The sequence below is a fragment of the Haliotis asinina genome, chromosome 14, assembly GCF_037392515.1.
Source record: "Haliotis asinina isolate JCU_RB_2024 chromosome 14, JCU_Hal_asi_v2, whole genome shotgun sequence".
In the NCBI taxonomy this organism is placed as follows: Eukaryota; Metazoa; Mollusca; class Gastropoda; order Lepetellida; family Haliotidae; genus Haliotis; species Haliotis asinina.
In genome coordinates, this window is record NC_090293.1 from 44,409,933 (window position 1) to 44,426,471 (window position 16,539).

Consider the following 16,539-nt stretch of genomic DNA (forward strand, 5'->3'; position numbering starts at 1 on the left):
GTTTTCTCCACCTTTTATTTCCACTTTTTGGTTACATAACTGTATTGTTGCTATCAGTTGTGTTGAACACTTGCTCACCATTAAATGAAATTCGGTTATTTCAGCAGATCCGCCTCCACCCTACTCACCTAACGACCTGATTGATTGTGAGCATAGTCCGTACAGTCCCTCACGCACATCAGAGGAAGGGGTATCACCACGGCGACGCTCCAACCTGTCTTGGCAAGGTCGACAGGACACAATGGAAGAGGAGGTCGGTGCCGACAGCGACTATGAGGCAGATCTAACAGGAGCCATGGGAGGGGCACAGATATAAGACATCTCTTTGAGATCAGTGGTACAATGAAACTCTGTTAATCCTTCATCTAGAAAGTCCACCTACCACAAGATTTGTTTTTAACATGAAATACACATAAATGTCACTCTAGAGAATAATATGGATGGAAAGGCTATTGGATGATCTGTTCACCTCCATGACCGAAATTCTGGGTTTGATTCCCAACATGGAATATTGTGTAAAGTCCATTTCTGGTGTCCAACATTGTGATATTGCTAGAATAATGCTTAAATTGTTGTAAATGCTCACTGCAACAATGGTTCGTTTAGCTGTCAATCTGGGCCCTTAAATTCAAAACGTTCATAGCCCTGAGGATTTGTTACATTTATCATAGCAAGTGTGTTAAGATCGGGATTTTAGTTTGTAGAGCTACAAACATTTCAGATATCTAGGTCCTGACAATCTGGATGAGCCACAGAAATGATTACCATTCAGAGTTACATGGTTTCACTGTATTAGATTTGATGCAGAAAGATATTGGATGAATTTTAGCACTCGTTTTCCTCTAGAAGATGGGAATAAGAGGTACCAAGTGTATTTGAGATGTGGCAGTGCACCTACTTTGAAGAGATGCTTATATTTGCTCAAAATGATAAAATCCCCCACTTGTGACGGATATGTTATGCTTGATATCATCTTCCGTTCAGTTCAAGTCGATCAAGATACAATCACACGCCCTGAGAATTAGTGGTTTGCTACACTTCTGAATGTGTGAATGATATTCATCGTGTTCAGCCTGTGAATGCTAGGAATATTAAATGTTGTCATTCAGGCTTCATTTTTCACTTTTACAAATTATTTTACATGGATATGTACATGCCAGCCACCATATTACTTTGTAGATTTTACCATCACAGTGAAAGCAAGGCTTGTTATACAGTTTATTAGACACAGATTTTACTGTGCAAAATTGGTACTTCATGAAGTATTTATTATTATGCTATGGGGCTCTGGGGTAGCCTATGGGATAAAGCGCTCACTCATCACATGATGGCAGAGGTTCAGTGCATTACATTGGTACAGTGTGTGAAATCTAATGTCACAATACCAAATGGAAGATGTTGAGAAGTGTGAAACTACCAGAGAAGCCGGCCTCTATGATTTTTTTATAATCACCATGAATTTTAGCCTCAAACTATGCCAATACCATAGCACTAAAATTCTACAAATTTTTCAGGAAATTATTCAATAGAATTGAGACATACAGATAGAAACATATATTTTCATTGATAAAATAGATTTTCGCCAGGAGTGGACGCACGTAGAAATGTAATACTGATAATTTGGAAACATGCTTTTTGTGAAATTAGAGTTTCTGTCTTGATTAGTATCATATTATCATTTTCAGGTTCCATCATCATTTTAAGTATTTAGTGGACTACTATTTTTATAGTCAAACTACTAATTTCTGAACTACTCCATTAATGATGATTTGAAAATAGTGGTACATTTTGCTTATTTGCGCTTAAAGCTGTAGGTCTACCCTAAACATCTGATTCTCAATTTCAGTTGTATTTGTATTGGCAGTGTGTAATATGTACATTTAATTGGAGTGCTTAGAAACATATTTGTTAAACATTTATCAAGACACTACATATTGATGGAAAAACAAATTCTATGAATAGCAAATTTCTTTATGGCAATGGGTGTGACGTTTCGGCATAGGTACTAACACCGTTACGTGGAACTTGTTTTTCCTACATCTTTACAACTTCTAAAATGACTCTCAAAGAAATTCCATACTGAAGTATTTGCTTGCTATTTTTCAACATGATCATGTCGTTTTTTCTCATGTTCTACTCCATACACTTCAAGATGTGATATATATTTGATTGGCCCACAGACATGGTACAGACTGGCTGAAAAGAATCACATACATATGATATATACATACAGCGTGCCAGTTCTTTTATCACTAATTATTAGTTGTCAGGAGGATGTCATCAAACCCTTACAAACATGTAAATATATTGTTACCTGTGGGTCATCAAATCGTTGATGTAAATATCGATGATATAGATCTGATATGAGGAAAGATCTTCAGGAAATCAGCATTGCAGGAAGAGCCAGATGCTCTGGTTGCCATGGTTACATGGTTTACAATTTTGATGAAACTTGTTATTGTTGTTAATCTGAGCTGTGCTCAGCAACCTTGTATACAAGGCTTTGAATGTATAACAGTGTTGTCAGTTTCAGTGTAATAATGAGTATGGTGATTTCCACACTAACACATTGTACAGTTTGTGCCAAAAGCTGTTGACTTCTGCAGCCCTGAACATGTATGTTGGTATTAATTTCAGTAGACATAAGTCTTACAATATAGTCTAGTACAAACTGAATCTTTTGGATATGACATGGAATGCAGACTAGTGACTTCAGTACCAGACTGTGTATGTGTATGTAACAGAGTGTAACAATGTCTGTATTTGATTGTAGTAGTCCAGATGTGTCAAATGATTAATAATGATAATAATATGTAGTCTATTTATATTATGCTAAGTCCACACTGACAGCATGCTGATAGTGCAGATGGTTCATTATTACCCCAGATAACCCAACCCAGGCATTAGAAGGTTATGGTCACATCTCTGTGGGTGGTTAGGTTCAACCAGTGACATATCCCACCAGGTTCCCATTTCCTGCTCGCTGAACAGAGGCATTTTTTAACCAAGTCACTAGCCTAGGGTGAGACTTTATGTATCATATATGTGCTTCATTGTGGGATAAGTCCCAGAAACTATCGGGAGTCAAGCTGCCAAACATGGTCACCCTTTCAAGGATTCTCTGCACCAAACATTGGTTAATTTCCGCTGATTAACATGTACAGGACACACAGGACAAGTATATATCTTCAAGTATATCTAAACTTTATAAATTTTAAACAGGACAGTTTTAGCAGTAAGCAACAGCTGATTAATAAAGGCTGGTATATACTGTGAGCGAATTTTGTTTTAGGCCGCATTCAGCAATATTCCGGCTATATTGTAGTGGTCTGTAAGTAATCAGGTCTTGACCAGACAATCCAGTCATCAACAGCATGAGCATCGATCTACGCAACTGGGATATGATGACATGTCAACCAAGTCAGTGAGTCTGACCACCCAATCCCATTAGTCACCTCTTACAACAAGCATGGGTTACTGAAGATCAGTTCTAACCCAGATCTTCATGAATCTCATATCCCTTAACAAAACATAGACATGTTTTAGGGGACATACAGTTATGAGGTGCGATTCGTATGGTCGCCGATGTTTCACAATTTGATTAAATAAACCCTGCTGACATTTTAGTTTTCCTGTATAATTTTTTGTGTTCATATGTTGTTGTATTTTTTTTTTTTTTGGAGGAATTGATTTGTGATAAATTTTTTCATTCAGTAGTTTTAAGCGTCAAACCCTTCACAGGACTTGCCTGTCCTGTCAGATGTGTACAGGACCAAGAGGGATCAAGCCCTATGCTGACCTGTGCCTTAGGCATTAGGCTGTCTATATTTTCTGTGTTTATCATTACCGCTAAATCTTAATTTCATCCCTGCTTGAAAATATATGTGTTATTTATCTCAGTTTTTCCCTGCCAATGAGAAAATTACTTTTATGTGATAAATAAAATTACTCACTCATATAAACACTCAGTCAGCTTGATCTTTGTCTATTTTTAAACCGTTGTGTAATCAACATGGTTGACTTCATAAATAATAATGTAGACTATTAGAACTTATCTAAATATTACAATAGTAAGCTGGTTGGTTTAACGCTGCGCTCAGCAATATTCCAGCTATTTGGCTGTGATCTGTAAATAATTGAGTCTGGACCAGACAATCCAGTGATCAACAACATGAGCATCGATCTGTGCAATTAGTACCTGATGACATGTATCAGCCATGTCAGCAGGTATTTTTTGACGTGGATAATTTGGCATTAACATTCAATCACTCACCTGACTAATGGAATGCCAAAATCACTATACACTAATTCAAACATATGGTGTAGATGTATTCTGGTATGATGGTGCCTACAGATGAGTGTGCAGATAATTAGTATTAATTGATGTAGTTTTTTCCTCCTCTCAGGACCATTTGTCACAGTGTTGGGCATTAAAGTATGCTACGTAATAAGTATGGGATAAGTCATATATAAACTTAAAAGTGGTGAGGTCATTTACAACCTAAGGTAAATGCAACTTTTTGTGTTCTTTCTTAGCGACACGTTGGGACATGCAATGAAGCAACTGATTCCATATTCGTGGAGGTGCTTTTTAATGAAACGTCAAAAGCAGCTAAAAACATGGATGCTGAAACACACCAGCACCATGTTTGATTCAAATGCCCAAACACAACAGCGTAGTGGAAGACAGACTTGTTGGGAGTATATACAGACTTCCTAGTCAAGTCATAACTGAAAGGGCACGGGGTGGTGAGCTCTCTACGGCACCAGAGATCCAGTGAGGTTGGGGTGTCAGGATTGAGGCTACATGTGAAACGGGTGTAAGAACCTGAGTCAACTTTGTGTGCAGACTCTTTCAGTGTTGTCACAGCCCCTAGGTATACAGCACGCAACTCTGCACTTAAAAGAACCCATTGCAATATGACCAGATGGTGGCCATATGAATACATGCAAACACCTAGTTGCGGGTACAGGAAAGAGCAATGAACTTGGACATAGTACTGTGACTCTGAGTCCCAGTCCACCCAGCTGTGAATGGGTACCTCATTAGGATGAGAAAGTCACAATAAACTCAATGAGCCAAGTGGCAGCAAGAGTTGTATACTCCCCACATGAGCCGAGATTGATAAAACGACATAGACATCCAATGATCAAGGGAAACAAATACCAGCACCTTGAGTATGCACTATTTGCCTGGACATGTGCGCTATGTAAATATCCTGTAATAAAAAGGTTACCTACATACATCACCTGAGCCTGTCATGATGCCTCCTGCTTTAAGCTATATCAGAGACAAATGGAGGGTGGGTGGCCCAGTTGTTACAGTGTTCACTCATCATGCTAAAGACTTGGCTTAAAGTCACTCACTCACAAGGCAGTGTCTACTGTATCTCTCTCAACATCAACATCCTTCAAAGTACATATTCTATGTGTGCTCCATGTCAGTGGTCTTCACTTAGTTGTGACTGAAAGTCAGTTTGAACCTGCAAGCAGGATGAGGTCCTAGAGGAAGGCATATGTAGTAGAAGCTGCTTCAGTCTGTCTTAACTCAATTGTAGAGGTAGTAGCTAGTGCAGCATCTGTTTGTTTTGTACAGTAACGGTTAAATTAAAGGAAACCTCAGGTTTGGTAACAATTATGTGCCTTATGTTTTGCTTCTTTCCGGATCCCATAAAAGACAACTAGAGTGTGGAGGTCAGACTCGCTTATCAAATCCCAGTTGCACAGATTGATGTTCATAACATTGTTAGTTGGATGTTTAACGCAGCACTCAATAATATGGTGACAGTCTGTAAATAATCTAATCTGAACCAGACAATCCAGCAATCAACAGCGTGAGTATTAACCTACGCAACTAGGATACAGTAACAAGTCCACCAAATCAGCGAGCCTGACCACCCACATTTGTCGCCTCTAATGAAAAGCATGGGCTACTGAAGATCTCATCTGTCACCAGACTGATTGGCCCAAATGGTAATATTTAGGAACTGCATTCTAATACTGGAATAATGAAAAGATATGACAGACTACCAATGTCTCTACAATCATTGGCGTGCAGTTGTCAACCATCTTTAAAGGTTGACAGAAAATGAATACAAACAATCAAAGAATTTAATTTATTTACATACATTAATCCCACTGTAGAACATTTCTGTACAAATCAGCCAGACTGGCCATTGTGATTATATACACAGTACACCATGTATCTGACTTGTGTGTAATGTAGGGTATAAGATAGAAACTGATGCAACACAAACAACTGGAAGTATGTCTTGGCTGCAACATAACCACAAACTTCCCATCAATCACTCCTCCATCCTGATGTAAAACAAGATGACAGCCTTTGTCAATGTTATTGTGTAGCGATGAAACAGTATGGTATGTATTGCAGTACAAGCCCTTTGGTTCGGCATTTGAGGACTTGCTTCCAGGAAAATAGCAGCCATCTAGCCAAGATATGCACAGATTTTGACAAAATGATTAATTTTTCTGGATTGCATTATGGTATACTGAACTGAAAGCAAAATACTGCAGTTCTCCTAATACAGGGGTATATCATTTCATCCCTGGTAGTGTGCCACTTTACAGGGTTTGAAATTTATGTAGGCTCCAAGGCTCCAAATCACGGAGGCATTAATTCATGCATCTACATACAGATTCTATCCCATAAATGACAAGAATGTACAGAATGACTCATTTCTTACCAAATTTAGTTGTTTCAGAAACCAGTAGTCTGAAATGAGTTGGCAACCAATTCAATTTAACCAGAACTTTCAAACTCCATGAAGTAGCAAAATCTTTCATGTGAAAGATGGGTGTATTAACAATCACTCAAAGAACAACAAGAAGACTTTCATCCAGAATTTCAAACACTGCTGCAAGTCATACCATTACACGTTACTCATGGTAGGTCTTACCTGATAAACAACCCTATGTTGACAACAAAGATAATTAAAACAGACTGAATTTGACATCGGACCTCTTCCTGACGCTATATTTGGTAAAGTGACATTTGGGACTTGGGTTAATATTGCATTGTAAAAATCAGACCTAGAGGATCTTATCTTGAAAGAGAAAATATACACATTTTCTATACATGAATATACTGAAACACTTATCACAGCTACACATAACGTTTTGGGTTACTGAGTTACTTATTCGCTTGTGTTGAACTCAACAAGGTATAATAATTTTTCTTTCATTAATGAAATAAATTGTATCCACCTCACTCAAACTTAATTGGTTATTTGTCTCTTTCCATTAACTGCAAAATCCTATAAAGTTATAAACCTCTCACTATACTATCTATGCACCTGTACATAAGCTAAGATTTGACATTTTCTTGTGCACACATCAAGATCCTGATGTAGATGAAGATCCTAATTGCTGAGCAATTATAAAAATTCAAGCGTATAAGTATGCAATAAACTAAATACATATTGAATTTTTACAGAGATATTTGCATGCTTCACGCAGATATGCAGCATATCTGTACCTCTGACTTTTTCTTTGAGAGCGATGATCCAAAATCTGAATATACCAGTTATTATCCCAGATCAAATAAGCCAATCAAACAACACATGAATAATGTAACTGAATACTGGTGAAAAATATCAACACCCAACATTCAAACTCAAACAGGATCATATAAGTTATAACCATAGTGGTTAAGTGGTTATACTGAAAACAAGTCTATATATGGACATAAAACAGTCTTATAAACACGTTATAGTTATAATAATAAACCTCACATTTAGTGCACTGTCTGCAACCACTGAGTAACTGCTCTTTGCACTTTATGAGAACCTGATTAAAGAAGGCCCAGATAACCCAAGCAGCCTGTTAGGCACTAGAAGGTTTTAGTCACATGACCTATCCTACCGGGTACCCATCTTCAGGTGGGTGAACAGAAGCAATCTTGAACAAACTCACTTGCTAAAGGTGAGAGCATTTTATATGTCCGGTCCATCACAGATTATAAAATGTGATTTTGAGTTCCTCTGCTAATGCATCTATTTCCGCCTTAACAAATAATACAGTTAGTTGGATAAGTTGTTTTTCATCATCCTTATTGGAATCACTTGTATTCAATCATTGCCAAAAATGCTTTAGAACGAATATGAATACTCATGGAAAGAGTAGATTAGTGACTTACAGCAAAAGTACCAGAAAAATACTGTAGAAGAAATCGAAATATGTAAGCAGCCAATATAGACCCTGAAATAAATATAAATATATCCAATTCAGCCGGAGTCTATAACAGCTGTCAAATCTTCTTTACTTGACTTCCTGATAATGAACGGTTTCTGGGTTCCCTTGTATTATATGTCAACAAGGTAATATACTGACTGTTATCTTCTGTGAAATATTTTCATTCACAAGATGTTGATCTACGTATAGCCTTGCCTTATCTTCACAGAATCTCTCGGTTGCTTTAGCCTGTGTGTGAAATATGGAAAAAGGACACAAAATATCTCCAAATCAGCATCAGTTACTGAACCAAGATAATTCCATGCACCAAGGATAAAATAACTATCCAAATATGAAATGAACATATCAAAATGAATCTTATTTACTTTCAGATCTTTCACTGACAAACAAGGATAAGTTGACCACAGACTTGACAATTGACCCATATTGGCATGTATGAGTGCTTGCCATTGTGAGGGGAGGGGTCTCAGGCTCAAGTTGTCTGCGATCAAAAGTGATCAAATGTGAGTCTTAAGAGCAAGACGTGTGTGGCTACGTGCGGAACCAATTCATCATCCACTGCACATGCACTAGCCTACATCTGCTCTTCCTTGCAAAACAAAATTGGGTTTGCTCATTGCCAGGCACTGCCTACTTCTCATAGACGTTCTCTGTGCCAGTCAAACTTATCCTTGTTTGCCAGTAGAATTCAGCATACATGAGTTTGATGACATGTGGATATATGACAGATATTCAAGAATGAATTGGAATTAACACTGATCATATTATGTAAAACCTTTCTGAAGCACAATAACAAATTAATACATATGCTCACAACACAACACTGAGTCAGCAAAACTTACATGAAAATTTGAAATCAGCTTATCGTATGCACTACCCACAAAGGGAAAGACAGGTTTTCACCATACAGACCCATGGCCTGACTTGAACAATACCACAGTAAACATCACATCCATATATACATGTTGGACAATGACTCTGATCAAAATATTATAACAAAACAAAGCAACTTCAATAAAAATGCAGCTCAGGATAGACCAATTTTATTTCTTGTTCTTTGTCCTCAAGAAAGCCAAGGAGGAAAAAAATAAATTCTAAAAAAAATAACCAGTCAAAATAATAATCCTTCAAAATACTAAAAGTATTTTACTTTAGGCAATTTTTACAAAATGTCTGTGGGGTGTAAAATACAATCTAAAGAATTGTTCTCGTATCAATACATTACAAACACCAAGGTTCTATTTTTTGAGCAGGGAAAATTATTTTATTTATTATTATTATTGACAAAATACAACCGGCAGATCCGCAAAACAAGAAATAAAATTGGTCTGGCCTTGTTTGAAGATTTACCACATACAACCTCATATATTTGTTGGTGTCATGTTTTGTACATTCAGCATCAAAAACAGTCAAAACACTCTCAATGTTCTTACAAAGTTTAAACCTGAATCATAGGTTTACCTCAGGGATATGTATACCTTATTATGTGAAAGAACTAAATTAGAAAACCATTCAAATTCTAAATGCAGGATTTGCCTCACAGACAATACCTATCTTTGAAATAATAAATTATCTCTAAAAACAAGTTCTAGGTACAAGAAAGATTTATTAAAGATGCAGGAGAGTAACGATAAAAACCACATAAATACCCAGTTTGATCAACGAAAGGTTAGGATAATCATTTGCTTATGTAGTCCTTTACACATACTGTGCACCACTGAAAGTGACTAAACAAACGTAACCATGGCAAACAGTCATACATACAACATACTTCCTCTCCCATTGTGTTCATACAATTGTTTTCATATCTAAAAGCTGGAACGTTCTGATACTTTCTGAAACTGTGCACCTCATACCCTTAAATATTGACGGTAACAGACTAGCATGGCATGTTGTTTGTTGAGTCTTATCTATAGCTTTGTGGGCAATGAACATGTGATGTTACATTCTTTCAAATGTCTCTTTTGAGAAAATGTAACAACAATTAATCCTACAGCATCGTGGGCACAGCTTCATCACTGAGTCCTGACTGTCTTTTGTTTAAAAAAAAAGAAGGGATCATTTTGTCATATCCCTTACTCAGTGAGTTTGGCTTTACGCCTCTTTTAGCAGTATTCCAGCAAAATCACAGCAGAAGACACCATGATTGGGCTTCACACACTGTACCATGTGGGGAATCAAACCCTGGTCCTTGGCATGACAATGCCATAACCACAATGCCCCTCCCCCTACTCAAACTTGAGCAGGAATCATAACCCACAGCATGACATAAGCTATACCAGTCATATTCCTTAATATATAACTTAATGACAGGATCTTGATATCCAATCTGACAAATCAGAATCAGGAACATGATAATGGTGAACATGACACAGTTGCATTCCTTGATCCATACTAGCGTTCCTTTTCACGCACCACATTTGTACAATGTCACAACGATGTCCAGTGCTACTTCTGGTTCGTAACTGTATTTGACAACCTGAAAACAAAAACAGTCAGGCTAGAACCAGTCATTTAGACATGAATTGTATAATAAAGCAGCTTGTTCGCTAAGCTTTTGCATTATTTAATAACCTATATGAAGTACCTTTATTGCTATACCCTTTACTTCTGTGAATGTGATTGTACAGACTGTAGTGCACTACTGTTACCTCTGAACATTCAGAGCATGTTTCATAGTTATAAACTTTTCAAAAGTGCCAGCTGCGACTCTAGTTAATAGATGACATTTAATCGAACTAGTCAATAATAACAAAATTGGACATCGCATTATGGCAAGGCAGGCTATAATCATTGATAATCAAGAATATCGTCAATAGGAAAAGGACCAAAGATTATTGACATGAATGATACGAAAATTATGTTATCAATAATACCATACATTAACTTTTCTGATAAAGATTTAAACATTATACAAAGTGTGGTTTCACGGTTTCTTACGAGGGAGGAGTAAAGAGAAAAGGACAGCCAGGTGTTTGAGAAGCATGCTCACAAGTGCCTGCCTCACTGTCTCTTTGTCTGCATTCCTCCCTCGTAACAAACAGTGAACCGTGCCAATATTCTTATAGTTTGTTGAACAACTTTATTTTCAGAACAAAAAAACTGCAAAAACCTCAGAGAGTTGCTATGACATTTTAATTGTGATCAACGTTTCATTGAGTATTTTATGTCTATTAGCTTTCGAGTTAGAATGCAATACATCAGTCCACTTTTGAGCCAAATGGACTATAGTATAATACTAACAGGCTAATTTTGATCTCAAGAGGAGGATCCCTACATCTGCAAACTCTGACATGACAAAGGGACATAATTCTACACAAACGATAGCAGCAACCTGGCCACATGGCTATCAAAAGGATTTGAGTCCCAAAACAAGACAATCATTGAATCAAGCTTTTACCACTGCATGGCTTCATCCAGACCGTCTCCTTGGATTGCAGACGTTTTGAATATCTGATACTTTCTGTTCTTCAAGTTGCTGAGACCTAGTGCATTAGCCACCTCTGTCACTGTCATAGCTCCTTCTATGTCCTGTTTGTTAGCAAATACCAACAGCACTGCCTTCTTCAGCTCATCCTCCTAAACACACAGACAGCATTCATATGAAAATACATCCACTGAATAAATTCATAACAAGGGACCGTTCATAATTTATGGCTAGGAGAGTGATGATGATTGTAAGTGGGGGAGGGGTTGGTCAAGTTTCATGCCTATAAAACATTATCATATAGCATCAATTGAATTCAATTTATGTATTGTGTGTTTTTTGGCTGTTTGAGGTTTTGCAGTGACTGTGTCAATGAGTAAGCTTAGTTTAAAGCCGCACTCAGCAACACTCCAGCTGTAAGGCAAATAATCGAGTAATCGAATAATCGAGTCTGGACCAGACAATCCAGTGCTCAACAGCATGAGCATCAATCTGCACATTTACGAACCAGTGACATGTGTCAACCAAGTCAATGAGCCTGACCACGCTCACTGACCCCCCGATCCTGTTTGTTGGTCTTTCAACAAGCATGCTTTACTGAAGGCCAATTGTAACCCGTAACTTCATCGATGCACTGTGTCAAGATTCTTGCTCCTCAAACAAGATATTCAATATCAAAGGAAGTTGCGAGAAATTTGTTTTCAAAAGACTAATAACCAAAGTAGGGACAGAGTATAAACAAAGACAGTTACCTCCAACATAGATACAAGTTCCTGTTTGGAGATCCCAATGCGGTCACGATCCATACTGTCCACCACATAGATAATAGCGTCAGTGTTCGAGTAGTAACAGCGCCAGTAAGGTCTGAAACAGATGTAGTGTGTGAAAACTGTTTCAAGATATAGTCATGCAGGGCTCCAGATAAGGGCCGTATCAGTGTACGTACGGTAAAACATATGCACGACATGGCAGGAAAACTTGTAGAAAAACACAGCACATATGCACCACAGTCATGGTGTATGGTGTTAAAATCATTCACAGACGTATTTACCTGAAGAAAGTATTGTTATATTGTTTACTGACCTGTATACACCACAGTAGCAATGTTGTGGGGCATATATGAAACCATACACAAGATTACAGATGCGCCATTAAATTCCATTCAGTTCACTAAATGTACTTGTTTTTCCAGTACTCCTGAATTGAGTCTTTCGCAAGTGAAAGACTCCTGAATTGAGTCTTTCGCAAGTGAATGCTGTAACCACTGGACTACCCCACTTCCTGTGGCCAGAACTAAACTTGTCCATTGCTAAATTCAAACTGTAGGTTCATTAACAAATTAAATACAAAAAAGATTTTACTACAAAACAACTGGCACTAGACCATTTTCTCTTATCTCAGACTAGCAGACAGACAGCATGTCGCTGCGGCCTGTAATCAATAATGAGAACCAGTATACACACTAGACTGTTGCCTCATGTAAAGTTCAGACAGACATGCTCAACACCACTCAACACTTACCGTATGCTTGTTTGGCCTCCTAGATCCCAAACTTGAAACTTCAAATTCTTGTAAGTGACTGTTTCAACATTAAATCCGATAGCTGAAAATAAAAATCATTATTGAAATATCACGCCCTCACTGAAGTGATTTGGACAGTATTTCACCAATATTTTCCGAAAGACTTCCGCCTGTATCCCCCTTCAAATCATATCACCTGAATTATATTCATCTAATGTCTATGAACATATTGAAAGACAATCCTAACTTTCCAACTTACAAAAGTGCCACTCAAACAATTGTTCCTCATTGTTCAATTTTAGGGGGATATGTTCGGAAATCTGCTCAATGTGCAGAACAGTGACTTACTTGGTATTGTTGTGACAACTTCACCAACTTGTAGCCTATACAAGATAGTTGTCTTTCCAGCTCCGTCCAAGCCAAGGATGAGGATGCGGCGTTCTCGGCTCCCAAATAGACCTGACAACAAGCTGACAAGTCCTCCTGAAAACAAGCAAATACTCTATCCATGACACATCAGTCCACCCAAAGAATAATACTGTCAGTGAGCAGTACTCCAGTCACTCACTAAAGGTGTATCTGCACAGTTGTCAATACAACAACGAAATTTACTGGGCATACCTATCTTTCATGTAAAGCTTATGACTAGGAAAATAAGCACTTGTTATTTGTGATGGAATCAGCTGTACTGTGGAAAGGATGTTTGCTACAGTCCGTTTGATTCCATTTGAGACCAATGAATTGCTCACTAACACAAATTCTGATAATTGCAACAAAGCCAAATTTTGCACAGCCACATGAAATCGACAGGCCAACTCTGATGATGTGTCTCATATTTTGAGACACCCAAATAAAAAAGTTGTTTAACAAACGATCATCATTTTCTTGTCATCTTTCGCTATTTTGTACGAGGGGGAGCACATGCTGGTAGAACAGCCAGGTAATCAACAAGCGTGTGTTGTGAAGATGGGGTCATCTCAAAAGCTGTTATCTGGTTACCACTTGAGATGGTCAATGGGAGTCAGTGTTGCCACTTTCAGAAGACGCTGTTGTCCGAATCGGTGTCGCTGTTGTCAGAGTCCACCCTGATGACGACTGACTTGATGGTGGCATGGTCCAGTCCACTTTGTTCCCAATAATGTCTTTCTATTTCATTCTCAACTTTCTCAACGCACTTTTGCCATGTTTCCTGCGTGATGGTGTCTATTGACTGTTGAACAATCGTCTGTACATCTTGAAGTTTGAATGTTACATTTTGCCGGCCAACATCCGATTTCATGATACCCCAAATGAGTTCTGTTGGGTTTAAATCGCAATGATAGGGTGGCAATCGCAAAACTGAATGACTATGTTCTGTAAGGTACTCATCAATCTTAAAGACAGGTGTGGTTTTATTTGACTTTATGATGTCATACAGCACAGGTTTGGTTGCTTTTTCTGGATTCGATATTGTTTGTTTTGCAACCATTCTATCATGTCTCCATTCTTACTGTTAGATGTTGGGGCCTTTGCATTAGGTACTTGAACGCCATGATATGGAGCATTATCCAAGACAATCAGACTTTTGGGGGGCAGTGCTGGTACCAATTGATTTTGTACCCATTCTAAGAAAACCATCCCGTTCATTTCGGTATGATAGTCTCGGCTGTCTTTAGATTTTGCCTTGAAGACTAGGGAGCAGCCAGGTAGGAATCGCTGACTCTTGCAACCAGCATGGAGCACAATCAGTCGCTCTGCCTTGCCAAGTGGTAATATTCTGGCACAGGACTCTGAAGAGGAGCTAGCGAACCATTGTGTCCCTGTGGTATGGGAAGCATTTACCCATGTTTACCCATTTATCCAAATATACAAGCTCATAACCCCCTGTGCATTTCTTTTGAATTGTGCGTAAGTACTGGTTTCTTAGTCGATCAATATCATACCTCTCGCACAGTGCACGCCTATTTCCTGAGCCTACTTTTTTGTAAAGAAAACCAAATTTGTGAAGCAACTTCCATAACTGATATTTTGAAATGACCAAAGAATGATTTTCTGAATACGCAGAGAGACAAAGGTATTTTGTTTATATAGAGACTTAATGGCTTTTCTAACCAGCTGTTGTTGAAATGAATCAACATTCTCTCATCGTGTGGGCTTTGAGACGGTCCCCTCAGTTGTGTCCGTGGGGGTTGAATCGGTACAGTTTTTCAACTTTTTTTAACTTCTTCCGTCATCCCAACAGCACATGCAGTTCGTAAATTATACTTAGCCAAAGCATATTGAGGCCTACCCCTTCACCTTCGTTTTTAAAAAAGTTAAATACTTCGCAAATATTTAGCGTTGTGTGATAATTTCATTGTTTCAGGTACTGCAATCACGAATGTCTGGTTTTCCGAGCAAATCACATGTGTCAATTTCATCTTGCCCTCCTGGCTGTTCTACCAGCAAGAGACTCCCCTCGTACAAAATGATGATCGTTTGTTAAACAACTTTTTTATTCAGGTGTCCCAAATTATGAGACACATCATCAGAGTTGGTCTGTCATTTCATGTGGCTGTGAAAAATTTGACTTTGTTGCAATTATTAGATTTTGTGTTCGTGAGCAATTCATCTGTCTCAAATGGAACCAAACGGACTGGGGTAATTAGCTAATGACATTGTTGAGATACCATAATTTGTTATGAGGTCTCTGCTTTGCTTCAAGATGGAAACTTGAGTTTGATCCTCAATGGCATATTTATGGAACCAAACAAAAATGAACATGGGTATATCTTGTAATGAAATAAGGTAACCTTATTCTGCACCAATGATTCTTGCATTCTTAAATTCGTGAGTCATCTCTCTCTGATCACAGTGCATAGATCATTAATGATCAACCATACAAGTTACAAACTGTGACCCGATGACTTATTCTCATATGTTCTAAGCATCACTTATATAGTAACTTAATGACAACCTACTATGATTCAAATAATCCCATCCTTCAGAAACTTTCGTTGTATTAATAAAACAATAACATAAAGGAGTCCCAGGTTAACTGTCGTTTCAACGATTCCAAGTCAATGGCAAAGGGAATACCGTTAAGCGCAGGGCTGCTTCATTGTACGTTCAGATTTATGTAAAATGGGAACAAAAATAAATCTATTAGTCTACGGGATAAGAAATACAAACCCATAATGCGTGGCAATTCTGCGCTATTAAGCGATTTCCTCTAAAACCCGGTAGATCCGTCTGGTTCAGACGACGTGTCTCGTGTTTATGCGCATGCGAATGACATTCCCCATCGACTAATCATATAGGCTATATATTGTTGCATGCGTCTGTCGAACTCCATATGCAACGCGTAATACCTGTGTTTTAGTGTTTGGTCATTTAGCATTTGAAGGTTTGGTAGTGCAGGC

General features: G+C 38.1%; 2 protein-coding genes across 4 annotated transcripts in view; one reads left to right on the forward strand and one right to left on the reverse strand.

Moving 5' to 3' along the window:
* Nucleotides 1–3,968, forward strand: part of LOC137261518 (uncharacterized) — a 37,957-nt gene extending 33,989 nt beyond the window's left edge. The window contains exon 11 of one of the 2 annotated variants that reach the window (XM_067799275.1): nucleotides 105–3,968. In XM_067799275.1, coding sequence (XP_067655376.1) covers nucleotides 105–316 — 212 coding nt within the window. In that variant the 3' untranslated portion in view covers nucleotides 317–3,968. The remainder of the gene's footprint in view (nucleotides 1–104) is intronic. The other variant, XM_067799276.1, reaches the window with a different exon arrangement.
* Nucleotides 3,969–6,106: 2,138 nt separating this feature from the next.
* Nucleotides 6,107–16,539, reverse strand: part of LOC137261071 (ADP-ribosylation factor-like protein 1) — a 382,131-nt gene continuing 371,698 nt past the window's right edge. The window contains exons 1-6 of one of the 2 annotated variants that reach the window (XM_067798739.1): nucleotides 16,310–16,404; nucleotides 13,508–13,642; nucleotides 13,160–13,241; nucleotides 12,391–12,502; nucleotides 11,612–11,790; nucleotides 6,107–10,690 (exon numbers count right to left, since the gene is read on the reverse strand). In XM_067798739.1, coding sequence (XP_067654840.1) covers nucleotides 10,660–10,690; nucleotides 11,612–11,790; nucleotides 12,391–12,502; nucleotides 13,160–13,241; nucleotides 13,508–13,642; nucleotides 16,310–16,313 — 543 coding nt within the window. In that variant the 5' untranslated portion in view covers nucleotides 16,314–16,404 and the 3' untranslated portion in view covers nucleotides 6,107–10,659. Of the gene's footprint in view, nucleotides 10,691–11,611; nucleotides 11,791–12,390; nucleotides 12,503–13,159; nucleotides 13,242–13,507; nucleotides 13,643–16,309; nucleotides 16,405–16,539 lie in introns of those variants that run through there. The other variant, XM_067798740.1, reaches the window with a different exon arrangement.